This window comes from Mirounga leonina, unplaced genomic scaffold (assembly GCF_011800145.1).
Source record: "Mirounga leonina isolate KUSES-001 unplaced genomic scaffold, KU_Mleo_1.0 Mir_173, whole genome shotgun sequence".
Lineage (NCBI taxonomy): Eukaryota > Metazoa > Chordata > Mammalia > Carnivora > Phocidae > Mirounga > Mirounga leonina.
Genome location: NW_023270447.1, coordinates 64,361,677 through 64,376,243, shown reverse-complemented (window position 1 = coordinate 64,376,243; position 14,567 = coordinate 64,361,677). Strand labels below are relative to the sequence as shown.

At 42.3% G+C, this 14,567-nt stretch overlaps 1 protein-coding gene across 3 annotated transcripts; it reads left to right on the top strand.

Annotated features, from left to right (window-relative positions):
• Window positions 1–400: 400 nt before the first annotated feature.
• On the top strand, window positions 401–14,275 carry AKIRIN1 (akirin 1). Of its 3 annotated transcripts, none has more exons than XM_035018983.1 (5): window positions 401–749; window positions 5,843–5,983; window positions 9,097–9,231; window positions 10,517–10,588; window positions 11,254–14,275. In XM_035018983.1, the coding sequence occupies exons 1-5, from the start codon at window positions 530–532 to the stop codon at window positions 11,262–11,264; spliced, it is 579 nt and encodes a 192-aa protein (XP_034874874.1). In that variant the 5' UTR covers window positions 401–529; the 3' UTR covers window positions 11,265–14,275. The 3 variants fall into 3 exon arrangements, with proteins under 3 accessions (XP_034874874.1, XP_034874873.1, XP_034874875.1); XM_035018982.1 differs by lacking the exon at window positions 401–749 and adding an exon at window positions 793–1,140; XM_035018984.1 differs by lacking the exon at window positions 401–749 and adding an exon at window positions 4,181–4,442.
• Window positions 14,276–14,567: the final 292 nt, after the last annotated feature.

Below are 14,567 nucleotides of genomic sequence, written 5' to 3'. Positions count from 1 at the left end.
TTCCACTACGGGGACTAGAGCGGCCTAGATCGGAGGTTTACCGGACCCAGAGACACCCGACCCCCGCGCCCTCTCAACCGGCCTCTCTGAGCTCGCCCCTCCCCCACGCCACTGCCGCGCAGGTGCGAAAACCTAAGGGGCCACCCCGGCGCGAAGGCTCGAGGAACTGGGGGGACCCGGGGTGGGGGTGGGGGATGATGGGACCCCGGGAGGGGCGGAGGCGGGGGTGGGGGCCTTCCCGAGGTTGCCTGGAGACCAACTCTCCGCCCAGACTGTTCCATTTCCTCAGCGGGGGGCGCCGCGGACCGGAACGTGGCTGACCGGCCTCCCAGAGCGGCCCTCTTCCGGCTTCTCCCCCTCTGCCTGGCGGTGGCCAGGGCCCGTGACGTCACAGGAGGCGGGGCCAGAGCCGCTGCCGGGTGCTGGAGGCGCCATTGGAGCCGGCTAGGCTTGCGAGCTCCGCTGAGGAGCTGGAGGTTGGGCCGCAGTTACCTCCGCGTCCGCTCCTGGTCCCTGGGCCCTCGGCGGCATGGCGTGCGGGGCGACGTTGAAGCGGCCCATGGAGTTCGAGGCGGCGCTGCTGAGCCCTGGTTCCCCGAAGCGGCGGCGCTGCGCCCCTTTGCCCGGCCCCACTCCGGGCCTCAGGCCCCCGGACGCCGAGCCGCCGCCACTTCTCCAGACGCAGACCCCACCGCCGACTCTGCAGCAGCCCGCCCCGCCCGGCAGCGAGCGGCGCCTTCCAACACCGGGTAACCGATGCTGCGGGCCTGGCAGGAAGCCAGGCCCAGGCATTTTGGGGGGTGGGGGTGGGGCGGCTCTGGGCGCTCGGCTGTTTCACCCACAGACCCCTTCTTTGCCCTGAGAAACGGGAACTGGGGTGCCGCTGGGCCTTGTCGCTTCCGGGGATGGGAGAGATCCGGGAGGGATGGGGGGGCCCCAGTGTCCGTTTTCGGTTTTCCTGGAGCTGGAGAGACTGGAGGGGTGGGCAGCAAGAGGAAGATGAGACTATCCCTGGTCGCTCGGGGCCCTTCCCGTGCGCGAAGCCCCTCCTGCCTCCGCTGCCCGGGCCTGCACAGAGCCGCCCAGCAGATCCAGTGGGCCATGGAAAATGGGATTCTACTCACGAACCCGGCCTTGAAGGTGGGGGTTGGGGGCGGGTTCCTGGGAAGGGGCCTGAGTGCGTGCTGTTCACTGTACTGTAGCTTGGAGGGAGACCTGATTTCCAGAAGTCTTTAGGGACCAGAGGCCGTCGCAGAAGTCATAGAATCCGATTTCAACCTATTTCCAAGGGACTGGCCATGTTCTTTTATTGTATGGCTATTGTCTTGTACCATATATAGCTTGAAATTGGTAGGTCGTTAGCTAGAATTTATTTGAGAATCCTTAAACATACAGAGGTTCCGGAAGCAGGAGTTCCATCTATCCATAACAGAGATTCTTTCAGTAAGGGTTACACACTGGTCAAGGAAAGGGGGGAGTTAGTGTGACTGTAAAGTTAGGACAACCCCCCCCCCCGCCCGCGCCAACCATTGTGCAGGAATAGAGGGGAAAGTGCATCACAATTAATATGTAACAGTTTTAAAGGGCTCCTGGAAATGGGGGAGGGTCCTCAAAACTGGACTTCGGCGAGTTATTTCTTTGTGTTTTTCTATTCCTCAAGCGTAAGTGAAACCTTAGGACTGCCTTAAAATTCTTTTCCTCATCCCTTTTAAGTTACCAGTGCCTTTGGGCTTTATTTCCTTTTTCCTCTGCATATCCATAATGCAGATTTCAGGCCCTCATACTCTCTCGCACAGAGATTCCTGCAGTTGCCAGCCATGCTCTCCCACTCTTTCTCATGTTCACCTCTTCTTTATTCTGGTATTCAAAGGACTTATCAGCTATAACCATATGTCTTCCTTAGTCTTTTACACATTTTTTCCCCCAGACTATGCTTTTGCTGCTCTTTCTCCAGACCCACCTGGGTGTGCCTGTTATCCTTGCCTTCCATCATGATATTTTCCCCTTGTATTTGCTAGTACAAATACAGTCATTTTTGCAAGTCTCCTATCCATTACCTGACTAACCCTGCCCCATAAGGAACTCTGTTCTACTTCAAATTCCCTGACCACTTAATGTTGCAAAGCCTTATGTACTGAATGAGATAATGTTTGCAAAAGTTTTTTGTAAAGAGCTCTTCAAAAGCAGGGGACAGGGGCGCCTGGATGGCCCAGTCAGTTAAGCATCAGGGTCTTGATCCCAGGGTCCTGAGTTCAAGCCCCATGTTGAGCTCCATGCTAAGCATGGAGCCTATTTAGAAAAAAAAAGAAAAGAAAAACGGGACAAAATGCCCACTTGAAGTGATATCTTTTTTTCTGTTCCTACAGATACCAAGGATAGTCATATAATCTTTCTGGATCTCTCTTCTGCAAAATAGAATTAATACTTGCCCTGTCTATCTTGATTGATTTTATGCATATGTTTTATTTCTTCCAACAATATCCTGTAAACTAATTTTGTTATAGTTCACATTACAGCAAATGTTTGATAAATAATTGTTGAATGTGTTTGGAAGCCTCAGTATTGCAGAGTGCAGTAATGGGAGTCCCTATTTTAAATTTTAATTTTCGTATAGATCATGCAAACTACCTTCTTCTTGGTCATTTATATTAGAATATTTTATTTAGGGCGCCTGGGTGGCTCAGTTGGTTAGGCGACTGCCTTCGGCTCAGGTCATGATCCTGGAGTCCCTGGATCAAGTCCCGCATTGGGCTCCCTGCTCGGCAGGGAGTCTGCTTCTCCCTCTGACCCTCCCCCCTCTCATGTGCTCTCTCTCATTCTCTCTGTCTCAAATAAATAAAATCTTTAAAATATATATATATATTTTATTTAAAATATTCATTTGTAAAGATTGATCAGTTAAACTCCTAAATGCTTATTGCAATATGGTTCTGTCAAGAAAGAAACATAAAGTATGAATGATTATATGATGCTTTGGCTTAAGTGAAAGCAATGTCTTTTGGATTAAAAAGGAGGAATGGGGGAGGAAATGTTAGTTGCTTTACAAATAGAAAGAATAAAGCTAACTAATAGAAAAGTGAATTTAAAAATCAGTGATTTCATTTTATAACATCATAATTGTTACCTCAAAGGTTATGAAGTTCTCTCAGAAATGGTCAAGAAACTATGTTTTTACTTCACTTTATAAAAATGTGTCATAGCACTTTTTATCGAAAAGGCATATAAAATTAAGCCTTTTATTGCTTAAAAGAGCTAAGTTGATACCAGGCATAGGAGGGTGTTGCTGACCTGAGGGAGCTGTTTGTAAACATGGAGTGAGTCCAGGTGTAAAGCGATTAATTGATCATGACTTGTGGCTTGGTGAGTAACATCCAGATTGAGGTAGCATTTTAGCTAGGTCTTCAATGACGGTGAAGGAAGAAAGATAGCCACATTTCAAGCAAAGGAAAACTGCTTGAGCAAAGCCCTGAAAATGCACAAATTAAGGAAAGGATAATGTAATGTAACTATATATAATGGGCTATAATGGGAGTTGGAACTGGAAACAATTTGGGGCCAAGTCTTGGAAGACATGGAATGCCATGTTGAAGAGTTTAAATTTTTTTTTAAGATTTTATTTCTTTATTTGAGAGAGCACAAGCTGAGGAGAGAGGAGAGGCAGAGGGAGAGGGAGAAGCAGACTCCCTGCTGAGCATGGAGCCTGATGCAGGGCTCAGTTCCAGGACCCTGGGATCATGGCCTGAGCAGAAGGCAGACACTTAACTGACTGAGCCACTGAGCCACCCAGGCGCCCCGAAGAGTTTGAATTTTGGAAGAAAAAAAAAGTTTGAATTTTGGTCTGGAACGCTAGGAACCATTGTAGAATTTGGAGGATAGGCTTAGTCTGATATAACCCAGAAGCACAATGTCAAATAATAATGGGATGCAAAGATTAAAGTTATCATCCACTGTCAAAAAGAAATTTGCATTTTTTTTTTTTAAGTGGCCTTCTTGGAGAGAAAATCACATGTACTTCCTTTTTCTTTTTCTTTTTTTTTTTTAAGATTTTATTTATTTGCGAGAGAGAGAATGAGAGACAGCATGAGAGGGAGGAGGGTCAGAGGGAGAAGCAGACTCCCTGCTGAGCAGGGAGCCCGATGTGGGACTCGATCCCGGGACTCCAGGATCATGACCTGAGCCGAAGGCAGTCGCTTAACCAACTGAGCCACCCAGGCGCCCCTACTTCCTTATTTTTCTACTGTGCATGCCATGTTTAGATTCTTGGACTTGCTTGTCCTTTAACCAGCCTAAAAGTTGTATCTTTCCATTTGTTCATTTCACCATACAGGAGGCAGTTAGAGGTTTATCAAAGACCTTCTGTTCTCATGAGCATTGTCCTCATACTTGTCCTTTCTTGTTTCAAGTCATTGCAGTTCCTTGCATCCTTATATTGAATCTGGCAGGTATATGCATAGTGAATAATACATTTTAAAGATGAAGCGAAGACTTCATAAATTCAGGGATCTTAAAATATGAACTTCATAGCATTTTTAAGGGAAAGCCTTGCTAATCCTACATTGTTTGTGTGTTTGGGCTGAGTGTTAGCAAATTTAGTTATGTGTGAGATACTGTGAGTTTGTGTTAGTTCCTAGGCTGTACTGTCACTTGTTTTCAAAACTTCATTGGGTAGGCAGTAAACATTTATATTGAAGAAGTACGCTAAAGATCCTGAAAGATTTTCCAAGGTCATAGTCACACAGCTAGGAAGAAGCAAGTGGCATTATTAACACTCAACCCCATTTAAAAAATACGATTATAGCAAAGGATACATTAGAATAATGTGAGAAGGGTGGTGATCTGTTCTGGGTTTTATTTATTTATTTATTTATTTATTTAAAGATTTTATTTATTTGCGAGAGAGAGAATGAGAGACAGAGAGCATGAGAGGGAGGAGGGTCAGAGGGAGAAGCAGACTCCCTGCTGAGCAGGGAGCCCGATGTGGGACTCGATCCCGGGACTCCAGGATCATGACCTGAGCCGAAGGCAGTCGCTTAACCAACTGAGCCACCCAGGCGCCCCTCCTGGGTTTTATTTTTGATAAGGAGGCTTTATTATCTGGAAAGTAGATACATATTCTACCACAAAAATGAAAAACTTGAAAACCACATCCTTTCAGACTGTGTTGTCTCTAGGAATGTACTTCAAAGTGAATTTGTGTGTCCTGGACTCCCTTCAATAGCATTAGCAAATTTGGTTTATGATTACTTTGACTCAGAATAGTAATCTGAGTTATATCAAGTATTGGCTCTCAGTAGGATCAGAAAGTTCTTTTCTAAGCCCTGATCATTGGTTCCAAGCAATAAATCTCGGGTGTCCCCATGGTCTGTGTCCAGGAGGTGACCATATTGTGGTTTCTGCTGTCCTCTACCACAAAGATCTTGAGTTCCAAATGGGACAAGAGCTTCATTTTTAGAAGGCCTTGGGTGCTAAGAGAATCACCCCAGTACACTAGTTTGTAAAACTGTGCAGCTTAACACAGATCAAAAATAGCTCCTTATTAGGTGAAAGATGAGTTTTTTGTTTTGCTGTAAGTTGTACTAGTTAATCCTAAAGGAAACTGTGGTCTTCACTGTCACAGGAAAACGAGCAAAGGGAACTGTCAGGAGGGCTTATGCTAAAATAGCTGCTCTTCCATGCATTGTTGAAATAGCAATAAGGAATACTTTGGGGGGTTATATGAGGAGTGCTTTATTCAGAATAAACATTTTTCTTGCTAATATTAATAACATGAGGTAAGGGACAAGAAGTTTGAAGAAATGGCACAATAAAGTGAATGCTCAAATGTGTTTCTTTTTTTTATTAGAACAAATTTTTCAGAACATAAAACAAGAATATAGTCGTTATCAGAGGTGGAGACATTTAGAAGTTGTTCTTAATCAGAGTGAAGCTTGTACTTCGGAAAGTCAGCCTCATTCCTCAGCACTCACAGCACCTAGTTCTCCAGGTAAGCAAACATTAGTGTGGACAGACCAACCATTTAAGAGTTTGTAAGTGGTACACTGTGATGAACCTTGGGTGTTGTATGTAAGTGATGAATCACTAAATTCTGCACCTGAAACTAATATTACACTGTATGTTAACTAACTGGAATTTAAATAAAAAATTGGAAAAGGAAAAAAGAGGGGCGCCTGGGTGGCTCAGTCGTTAAGCGTCTGCCTTCGGCTCAGGTCATGGTCCCAGGGTCCTGGGATCGAGTCCCGCATCAGGCTCCCTGCTCGGTAGGAAGCTTGCTTCTCCCTCTCCCACTCCCCCTGCTTGTGTTCCCTCTCTCGCTGTCTCTCTCTCTGTCAAATAAACAAATAAAAATCTTTAAAAAAAAAAAAAAGGAAAAAAGAGTTTGTAAATGGTTCTTAAAATGATGGTTTCCTAATCCAGAATTGATTTCATCTAAAGTAATAAAATTGGTAAAATGTATGCATTATATCACTACTTGTAAATACTTTTCAAACCATAGAGTCATGAAATTGGGAAAAAACCTTAGGTTGATGTGATTTGGCTTCCATCCACCCAGTGTAGAAGTACCCTCTGTAACTGCAGTGTCTAATATCTTAGCCATTACATGAGCCACATGTGGCGTTTAAGTTAATTAAAATTTAATGAAATTTTAACATTTAGTTTCTTGGGTGCAGTAGCCACATTGCAAGTGCTTAGTTAGCCACATGTAGTTCTTATATTAGCACAACTATGGGACATTCCATCATTGCACACATTTGTGTGACAGCAGTGCTCTATAACATTGACAGATGGTCAGAGAGGATGTGCTCAAAAATAGAATCTCAGGGTTGGAGACAATTTTCATGGTCACATAGTTCAGCCACCAGTCTTGCCTGCCATATCCCTGCAAATAGTCAAGAGGCCGGTGTGTAAACATCTCCATTGGTGGTGAACTCTGTCCTTTAACCGTAAAGGAGTTTATTTTCTTACAAACTATTCTACTTTTTAGTAGTTCTGAGAGTTAAAAAATTACCTTGATTAAAAATTGTCTCCTTACAGAACACAGATTGTGTTGGCCAGGAGCTAGGATAGAGGGGAATGGGGAGAAACAGCTTAATAGTAAGGGGTGTTACTTTGGAGTGATGGAAATACTTTGAAATTAGATAAATGTGGTTGTACAAAATTGTGGGTATACTAAATGACACTGAATTGTTCATCTTAAAATGATTCGTTTTATGTGAATTTCACCTCAAGTAATTTTTTTTATTTTTTTTGTTTTTATTTTATTTATTTATTATTTTTTTTAAGATTTTATTTGCGAGAGAGAGAATGAGAGACAGAGAGCATGAGAGGGAGGAGGGTCAGAGGGAGAAGCAGACTCCCTGCTGAGCAGGGAGCCCGATGTGGGACTCGATCCCGGGACTCCAGGATCATGACCTGAGCTGAAGGCAGTCACTTAACCAACTGAGCCACCCAGGCGCCCTCAAGTAATTCTTTTTTATTGAGGGGCACCTGGGTGCCTCAGTCGGTTAAGCGTTTGCCTTGAGCTCAGGTCATGGTTCCAGGGTCCTGGGATTGAGCCCCACATCGGGCTCCCCACTCAGCAGGGAGTCTGCCTCTCTCTCTCCCTCTGCCTGCCGCTCCCCCTGCTTGTGCTCTCTCTGACAAATAAATAAATAAAAATCTAAAAAAAAAAAGTATTTATTGAGAGAGTGAGTGAGAGCATAAGCTGGCGGGGGTGGGGGGGGTGGAGGGAGAGGGAGAAGCAGACTCCCCACTGAGCAGGGAGCTGGATGTGGGGCCTGACCCCAGGACCATGACCCAAGCTGAAGGCAGATGCCCAACTGACTGAGCCACCCAGGCGCCCCTTACCTCAAATAATTCAAAAAATTTTTCTTACGATCCAAAGGTCTTGGCTCTAGAATAGCACCTTTTTAGTTGTTCTTGTGTGTTCATGAGTGATAGACCTTTCAGTGGTAATAGTTAGCAAGTCTCTCCTTAATATTCTTCTGAGATTTTAGTATTAGAATTTTGAAGTAATGGAGTATGTTATGGGTACAAAGAAACAATACAGTGATGACTGGGTAGAACTTTTGGTTAGGTTTCATTTGTAAAGAAGAAATTTTGGTTTAAGTTAAAAATGACTTCTTTCAGAGTGCTAAATGGTTTACAGATTAATTGGGCTGAAGAAATGGAATCTAGGCTGAGCTTTGAGGAACAACTCAGAACTGGGCTACCAAAGGAGCTGCTGCTTCGTTTCTCATCAGGAAGCCGATTTCCATGTTTTCTGGCATTGCAGTGAATATTTTGGTTTCTAACTACTATCTTACGAATATTTCACTCTTTTCCTAGATTTGGAAGGGATCAAGAATGAGATATGTAGTGCCTAATTGTCTTCTTCATTCATAGTGACTTTGCTAACAGTTCGTTATATAGGGCAAGTTACTTGGTCTCCTAAGCATCAGACTTCTAACCATTTCTTATCAGAACCACCTGTGGAAGTTAAAAGATGGCCAGGCCCTCACCTAGAATTAAATCAGAGTGTGTATCATGTTTTGTGAATTCTACAGATAATTATGATGCACCTCAGTTAAACATAGGTCTAGATAATCACCAAGGATTTGAGTAGCTCTGTGAATCTACTTTCTCTAATCCAGACTAGGGGCTTTATATCAACTTACTTTTTGTTCTTGTTCTTTACCAAATGAGCATTGAGTATGGGCTCACACTGTTATGGCATCAGAACTGTTTTTCTGTATGCAGATCAGCTAGCACACCTGGATACACATTGTTCCTCCTACTTTTCAGTTTACCTTTGGGCTGACTGTAAAACTAAGGGCAGAAGCACAGATTTTGTGAAATATTCCATGTAGAGTTGTGAAGAATACTATTTTTCTGAACTGTTTTTGTATCCTAGGAGTGCTTACATAAAGTTATTAATTCTGAACCTTAGAACTATAATGTATTATTTAAACTGGATTTGTCTTGGGGTGCCTGGCTGCCTAATTAGGTAGAAACATGTGATTCAATCTCGGGGCTGTGAGTTTGAGCCCCACGTTGGGTGTAGAGATTACATAAAATCTTTAAAAAAACAGAACAACACTGGATTTGTCTTTTGGCCAGGTTCCTCCTGGATGAAGAAGGACCAGCCCACCTTTACCCTCCGACAAGTTGGAATAATATGTGAGCGTCTCTTAAAAGACTATGAAGATAAAATTCGGGAGGAGTATGAGCAAATCCTCAATACCAAACTAGCAGGTAGGCTGAGGCAGTGGCTGTGCCATTGTTAATAGGGTTCGGTAAATAATAAGGTTCAGTCAAATGGTAACTTAGAAAAAGAGCAGGACTTCATATAAGAAAGTTTAATGAGTTGTGAATAGTAAGTTACTCTCTGGTGATTCTAAACATTATACATTATAGGGGAAGGACTTTTCATTTACATTTCTGAAACAAGATAAGCCAAGCTTTTCTTTTGACATTTTTCCATATGAATAAAGGCAGTGAGTAGTTTATTTGGGCTAACCTCCCAACTGGTGGTTGGGAGTGGAGTATAGTCCACACGATCAGACTTCCTGGTAGCAGTCACTTTGTGGATATGGGAAATCTGGCATTCTGTAATTTGGATGTACGTTAGTTTGGAAAGCACAGCTCAGGTTTGAGCAAAGGGAGTTGACAGTGATGTCAACAAGTAGAGCCTTTTATGAAAGGAAGAGATCTGAATCAGGAATAGAAAGTAGTACCCATTTAGTGAAAGGGGACAGTGTTGGGATGAGAGAGGTTTTAGACAACAACTTCTTCCTGTAACAGTATTATTTCCTAATCTGGTGACCCACACCACATGCTTCCTCAGAATGTTAGAAAGTCTGCTTTAAATGAGAACTGTTGGTTTAACAACAGTTAAATGGGTTTCTTTATAGTCAAACTTCTTTGATCCTTTAATATACTAATAATGTGTATTAAGACAAGAAGCTCTAGTATATCATTTCCCCTCTCCTACCTCCATCCCCAAAATTTTTCAGTTGGCTCTAAGTCACTTCTCTGTTCATGGATGTTGGACTACCTTCTTTTTTACCGAGTTTCTCTTTAGAAGGTAGTTCTGTGGGACTGTTTACAGTTAGGTAGTATGAAATTTTCTCTGCTTTCTACCCATCCCACTTCTTTCATTCAACGTGTCTGTTGAGATTTATAGCAAGGGTAGAATGCAGAAAGAGATTCAAGCTTCATGTCTTATAGAGTTCCTAAAATTTGATTTGTAGTACTGAGCCAGTCTGTCTGTCTTGAGAAGCCTTTAGTAGGGAATGGAGTTACAGCAGGGGCAAGATTAGGAAAATGTGATATTATAGATGATCAGTGACCAAATCTAGGAGCCAGGGATTTGGCTCTGGGATCTAAAAGTAAGTAACAGATCCCAGAGCGGCTATTAAAAGGAGGGTCTGAGAGTGGATAATTTAAACTGGGAAGCTAGATGTGATCCTGACACTTGATTCTTGAAAAACTGAGGGAGAGTTCTAGGGATAGTATATACTGTCTTTCCCCCTTACAGAACAATATGAATCTTTTGTGAAATTCACACATGATCAGATTATGCGACGATATGGGACAAGGCCAACAAGCTGTAAGTATTGTCAAGTTTTTCTTTGAATTTTCCAACTTCTAGGAGCAAGATGTTGACACTGAATACCTTGTCTCCTGAGAGCAAAACACCCCTGTGAAGTAAAATAATAGCTAACATTAAAAAAAAAAAGCATGTCCAGCATTGTGCTAAGCCCATTAAATCCTCATGAAGTTATTTAATCTACAGTAACCCTATGAGGGAGGAACTGTTGTTAAGCCCCATTTTACAGGTAAGGATGGCACTTAAAGAGGTTAAATAATTTGTCCAAGCTCATAAAGGTAGTAGTTCATCCAGGACTGAAACCTAGGTAGTCTGACTGCAGTACCAATTTGTTTGTTACCTGGCTTTTCCTCCAGAACGGTAGGTTCAATTAGTAATTTATGAAAGTTAATTCCTTAAGCTAGCTTATCAAGTGTGTGGTCACAATTTCTTAATTCTGGACATCTTGGAACTACTAGTTACTCAAAACATAAAGTAATAAGTAGCTGTATATCTAAACTGAAGCTGAGTCAGGTGTCTTAAATTCTGGAAAACTTAGGACATTTTAAGTGTTGACTTACATTCTCCATGTTGTTTATCACATTTCCCATTGGTTAATATTTTTAAAAAGCACGACACTATATTTTTATTATTCTTAAACTCTTTTTTCCCCCCCTAATTTATAGATGTGTCCTGAAGCTTTCTTGCATATCTGGGTACCAGGTTTGACCTCAAGAGATGGCTGCTGTACACTTTTTGCAACTGGTTTGATATCACATTTCAGCTCCAACTTTGCATCCTGAGAACACTTAAATGTTTCTGCAGGTCCATTTTATACAACTTGAAAGACCTTAAAACTTTCTGGTTGCCACAAGCATATCTTTCTTTTCTGCTCATCCAATAAACAGCTGTGCCCTACTGTGATAGATTTTCCAAACAAAAATACCTGGAGCAGCAGTTTAGCAAAATATGCCCTCAGTGGCTCTCAACAAATGGAGTTTCCCCAAGCACAGTTCTGTAAGAAGTGTGTGTGAGAGTGCGTGTATATGTGTGTGTGTGTATTTTAAGTTATTATTTGTATTGTGCAAATTTTTTTGGTCTTGGGGATTCTGGCTGTGAATTTGATGCACGACAATTATGGTTAAAAACATTTGCTTGGTCTACAGAAGATCATTAATGTTTTGTGACCATATAAGTTGTAACGGTGGATTGTTTTATGTTGTAGGTATTATTGTTAAATACAGGGACTGTTTCCAGGCACAGAATATGAATCATAAGTTAGGATGGACATTAGGTGTGATTATGATGACATAGCAAAGGTCTGTGGTCCTAGGTCTACAAATGCGTGGTGAGGGATTAGGACAAACTGGAGACGGGCCGTTTGACACATGGACTCTGCCTAGCCGTGTTGAAAAATACTTTGACTCCAAGCCTTAAAATACCCATGTGGAGTCTGTGCTCACCTCATTCACACACAGAGCTCCCTGGACACTGAACCTCTAAAAAGAAAAAGTCTCCCTGGAGTGGGAGCGTCAGGGTTTGCTTGGGAGCACAACACAGGTGAGCGTGGGGCTGGGCCAGCCCCTGGTGGCACTGCTACTTTGGAGGAGCCACTTTGCCTTTGTATCGGTTATTAAAAACAGAATTTGGATCCTTGTGGTCAGGCTCCCCCAAATTCTTTTTAAGAAGTGACCATGATCAACTGCTTGAGCTTTGTTTTGGCAACCCCTGCCCAAAGTTGCTTACAGACTGTTCTTCACCTTGTTTCCAAGGCTGTGGAACAGAAAGTAGCCTCTGTTTTGAGGAGGTGGAAGTTAAGTATACATTTATTTTTTACTGTGACTTGTTCAGGACCACATTTTACAAAATGCCTTGTTTCCTTTATTATTGTTTCTGGAAAGGAAAGTTCTATTAAAATTGTTTTAGTTTGAATATAGAATAGTTTTATTAATTAGGGCTTATTTTGAAAAATTCTGAGTTTAATTCAAGTGTATGCCAGTACCTTCCAAAGTAAGGTAATATTCAGAGACAGTTGTTCTGATCAGATGGCTTAGAGAAATTCTGGAATATTCATATTCGAAGATTCCTTATTAATGAATGTCTTTGACTTAAATCTAACCAAAAACTGCAACATTATTCTTTGTACATTTTCATTATATAGTGTTAACAAGCTTAGTTGCAAACAAATAAAATACTTAAGCTATTTGTTTACCTTGCCTTCTTAATACTGTGATAATGTTTATTAATTCAAATAATTTATGTGAGGCTGCTATAACCATTTCCCCAGTAAAACATTACATTTAAGATTTATAGACTTTTTTTTAAAAGCCCATCAGTGATCTTTAAATAATTAAAGAATTATTTTACTTAATATTTGAAGGGCAGTTTGTTTCATCTCTTCCTTTTCCAGGGTAGTCACTTGTTCCTGGAAGAGGAGCTAGCCGTGGCTGTCATGGGAGTGGCCTTACAGTGGGATAGTCACACCAAAACAAAGGAAGGGCAGCTGAGGGGGCCATCAGAAGTCCTGAAGGATGGATCAGGAATGGGGAACGCTGCTGCACTGATGTCTTGTTACAGAATCAGTGGATGTGGGGCAAATGTCAGCCCCTACTATATGGTTTCTGGCTGGGAGGTAGAGTAGGTTTCTATAAAGGGAAATGATAGACACTCTCTTACTGCTCCCAGTGTTGTTAGGCTGTTATGATATGGTTGCCCTTTGGGGCCATAGGATAAGTAAGACCACATATACCACCATGGCTGGGTTTTGGAATCTCCTCAAAAGGGACTAGACATGTTTGTCTGTTGTTTTATCCGGAGAAGAGACAGTTCCTAGGACAGAAAATGGGGACCTATAATGTAGGCCTTAGGCTAACAAAAGGAGTTTTTCCTTAGACTTGATTTCTAGAGCTTGAACTTAAGAGCATTCCCAGGTAGGGAAGTGTCTTTGTCCCATGGAGGTAGGTCAGAGCCCAGGGAGGAAGTCAACCTACAGAAACCTGTAAGGATAGGCCAGGACCTGTGGTCTCAGAACAGCCATATCTACCACCGTGGTTATAGGTTTTTGTTTTAATAATAGTTATCCTCTTTTGGTAAAATCTTAAGCTTAAGGGGGAATGAAAGGAGTAGGTATTCATGCTTAGGTCAGAGGAGTACAGGGGAGATCAAAGTTCCTGAGGCAGATAATTGTTAAGAGCTCCCCAAGGAGAAGAACATCAGGGAATACAAGAATTTGGGCCAGCCTGTCACACATGGTGAATCTTCTCTGCCTGCCAGGGAGGATGGGTTGGCTGTGTAGTAAAGGAATGGCCTTTGGATACATGTAGCCCTAGAGTTTAGTTTGCTGCGTGAGCCTTGCCAAGCTACTGAAATTTGTGAGCCATAGTTTTCTTGTCTGTAAAATGAAGGTGAATTGTATGTACATCACTGGGTTTTGTTTTCAAATGCGAGATTAAGTTAAATAGCCCATGTAAAGAAAGTAGCACAGCCTGAGACATAAAATATGCATTTGACACTGTTATATAGCAGGTTTCCTTACAGTGGTCTTCATTAGATCTGAAGACCAAAACGTTCCTTTCTGCAGCAGCAATTCTCAACTTTCCAGTATGAATAGCCCTTTGTTAACATCAAAATCTCACGTTCTCTAATTAGAATTTGTACTTTAAGTGTTTGACTAAGAAAACAATAAAAGATAAATGACCAATGAATTCAGTAATGCCTTTCAGTGAATCTGTATTTTGTTACTATAGCAGGGTCAGCAAACTAAGGCCTGGTTTTGTAAATAAAGTTATATTGAAACACTGCCACACCTATTTGTTTGCGTCTGTGGCTGCTTTCACAGTTGGCAACTCCAGAAACAGTATGGGCCACGGAGTTGAAAATACTCTGGCCCCTCACACAAAAGTTTGTGGGCCTGGGCACTGTAGCACTGATACACATTTGAAAAGCTCACAGACAAGGCAAACTCGGTGCATCATGGATTGGTGGACAAGAACCTTAATTT

Excerpts from the sequence above, each read along its gene's own strand:
- AKIRIN1 (XM_035018982.1), top strand. The coding sequence starts at position 906 with ATGGGAGAGATCCGGGAGGGATGGGGGGGCCCCAGTGTCCGTTTTCGG. Across the intron at positions 1,141-5,842 it reads TCACGAACCCGGCCTTGAAG|AACAAATTTTTCAGAACATA; the intron begins GTGGGGGTTGGG and ends TTTTTTTATTAG. Across the intron at positions 9,232-10,516 it reads CCTCAATACCAAACTAGCAG|AACAATATGAATCTTTTGTG; the intron begins GTAGGCTGAGGC and ends TCCCCCTTACAG.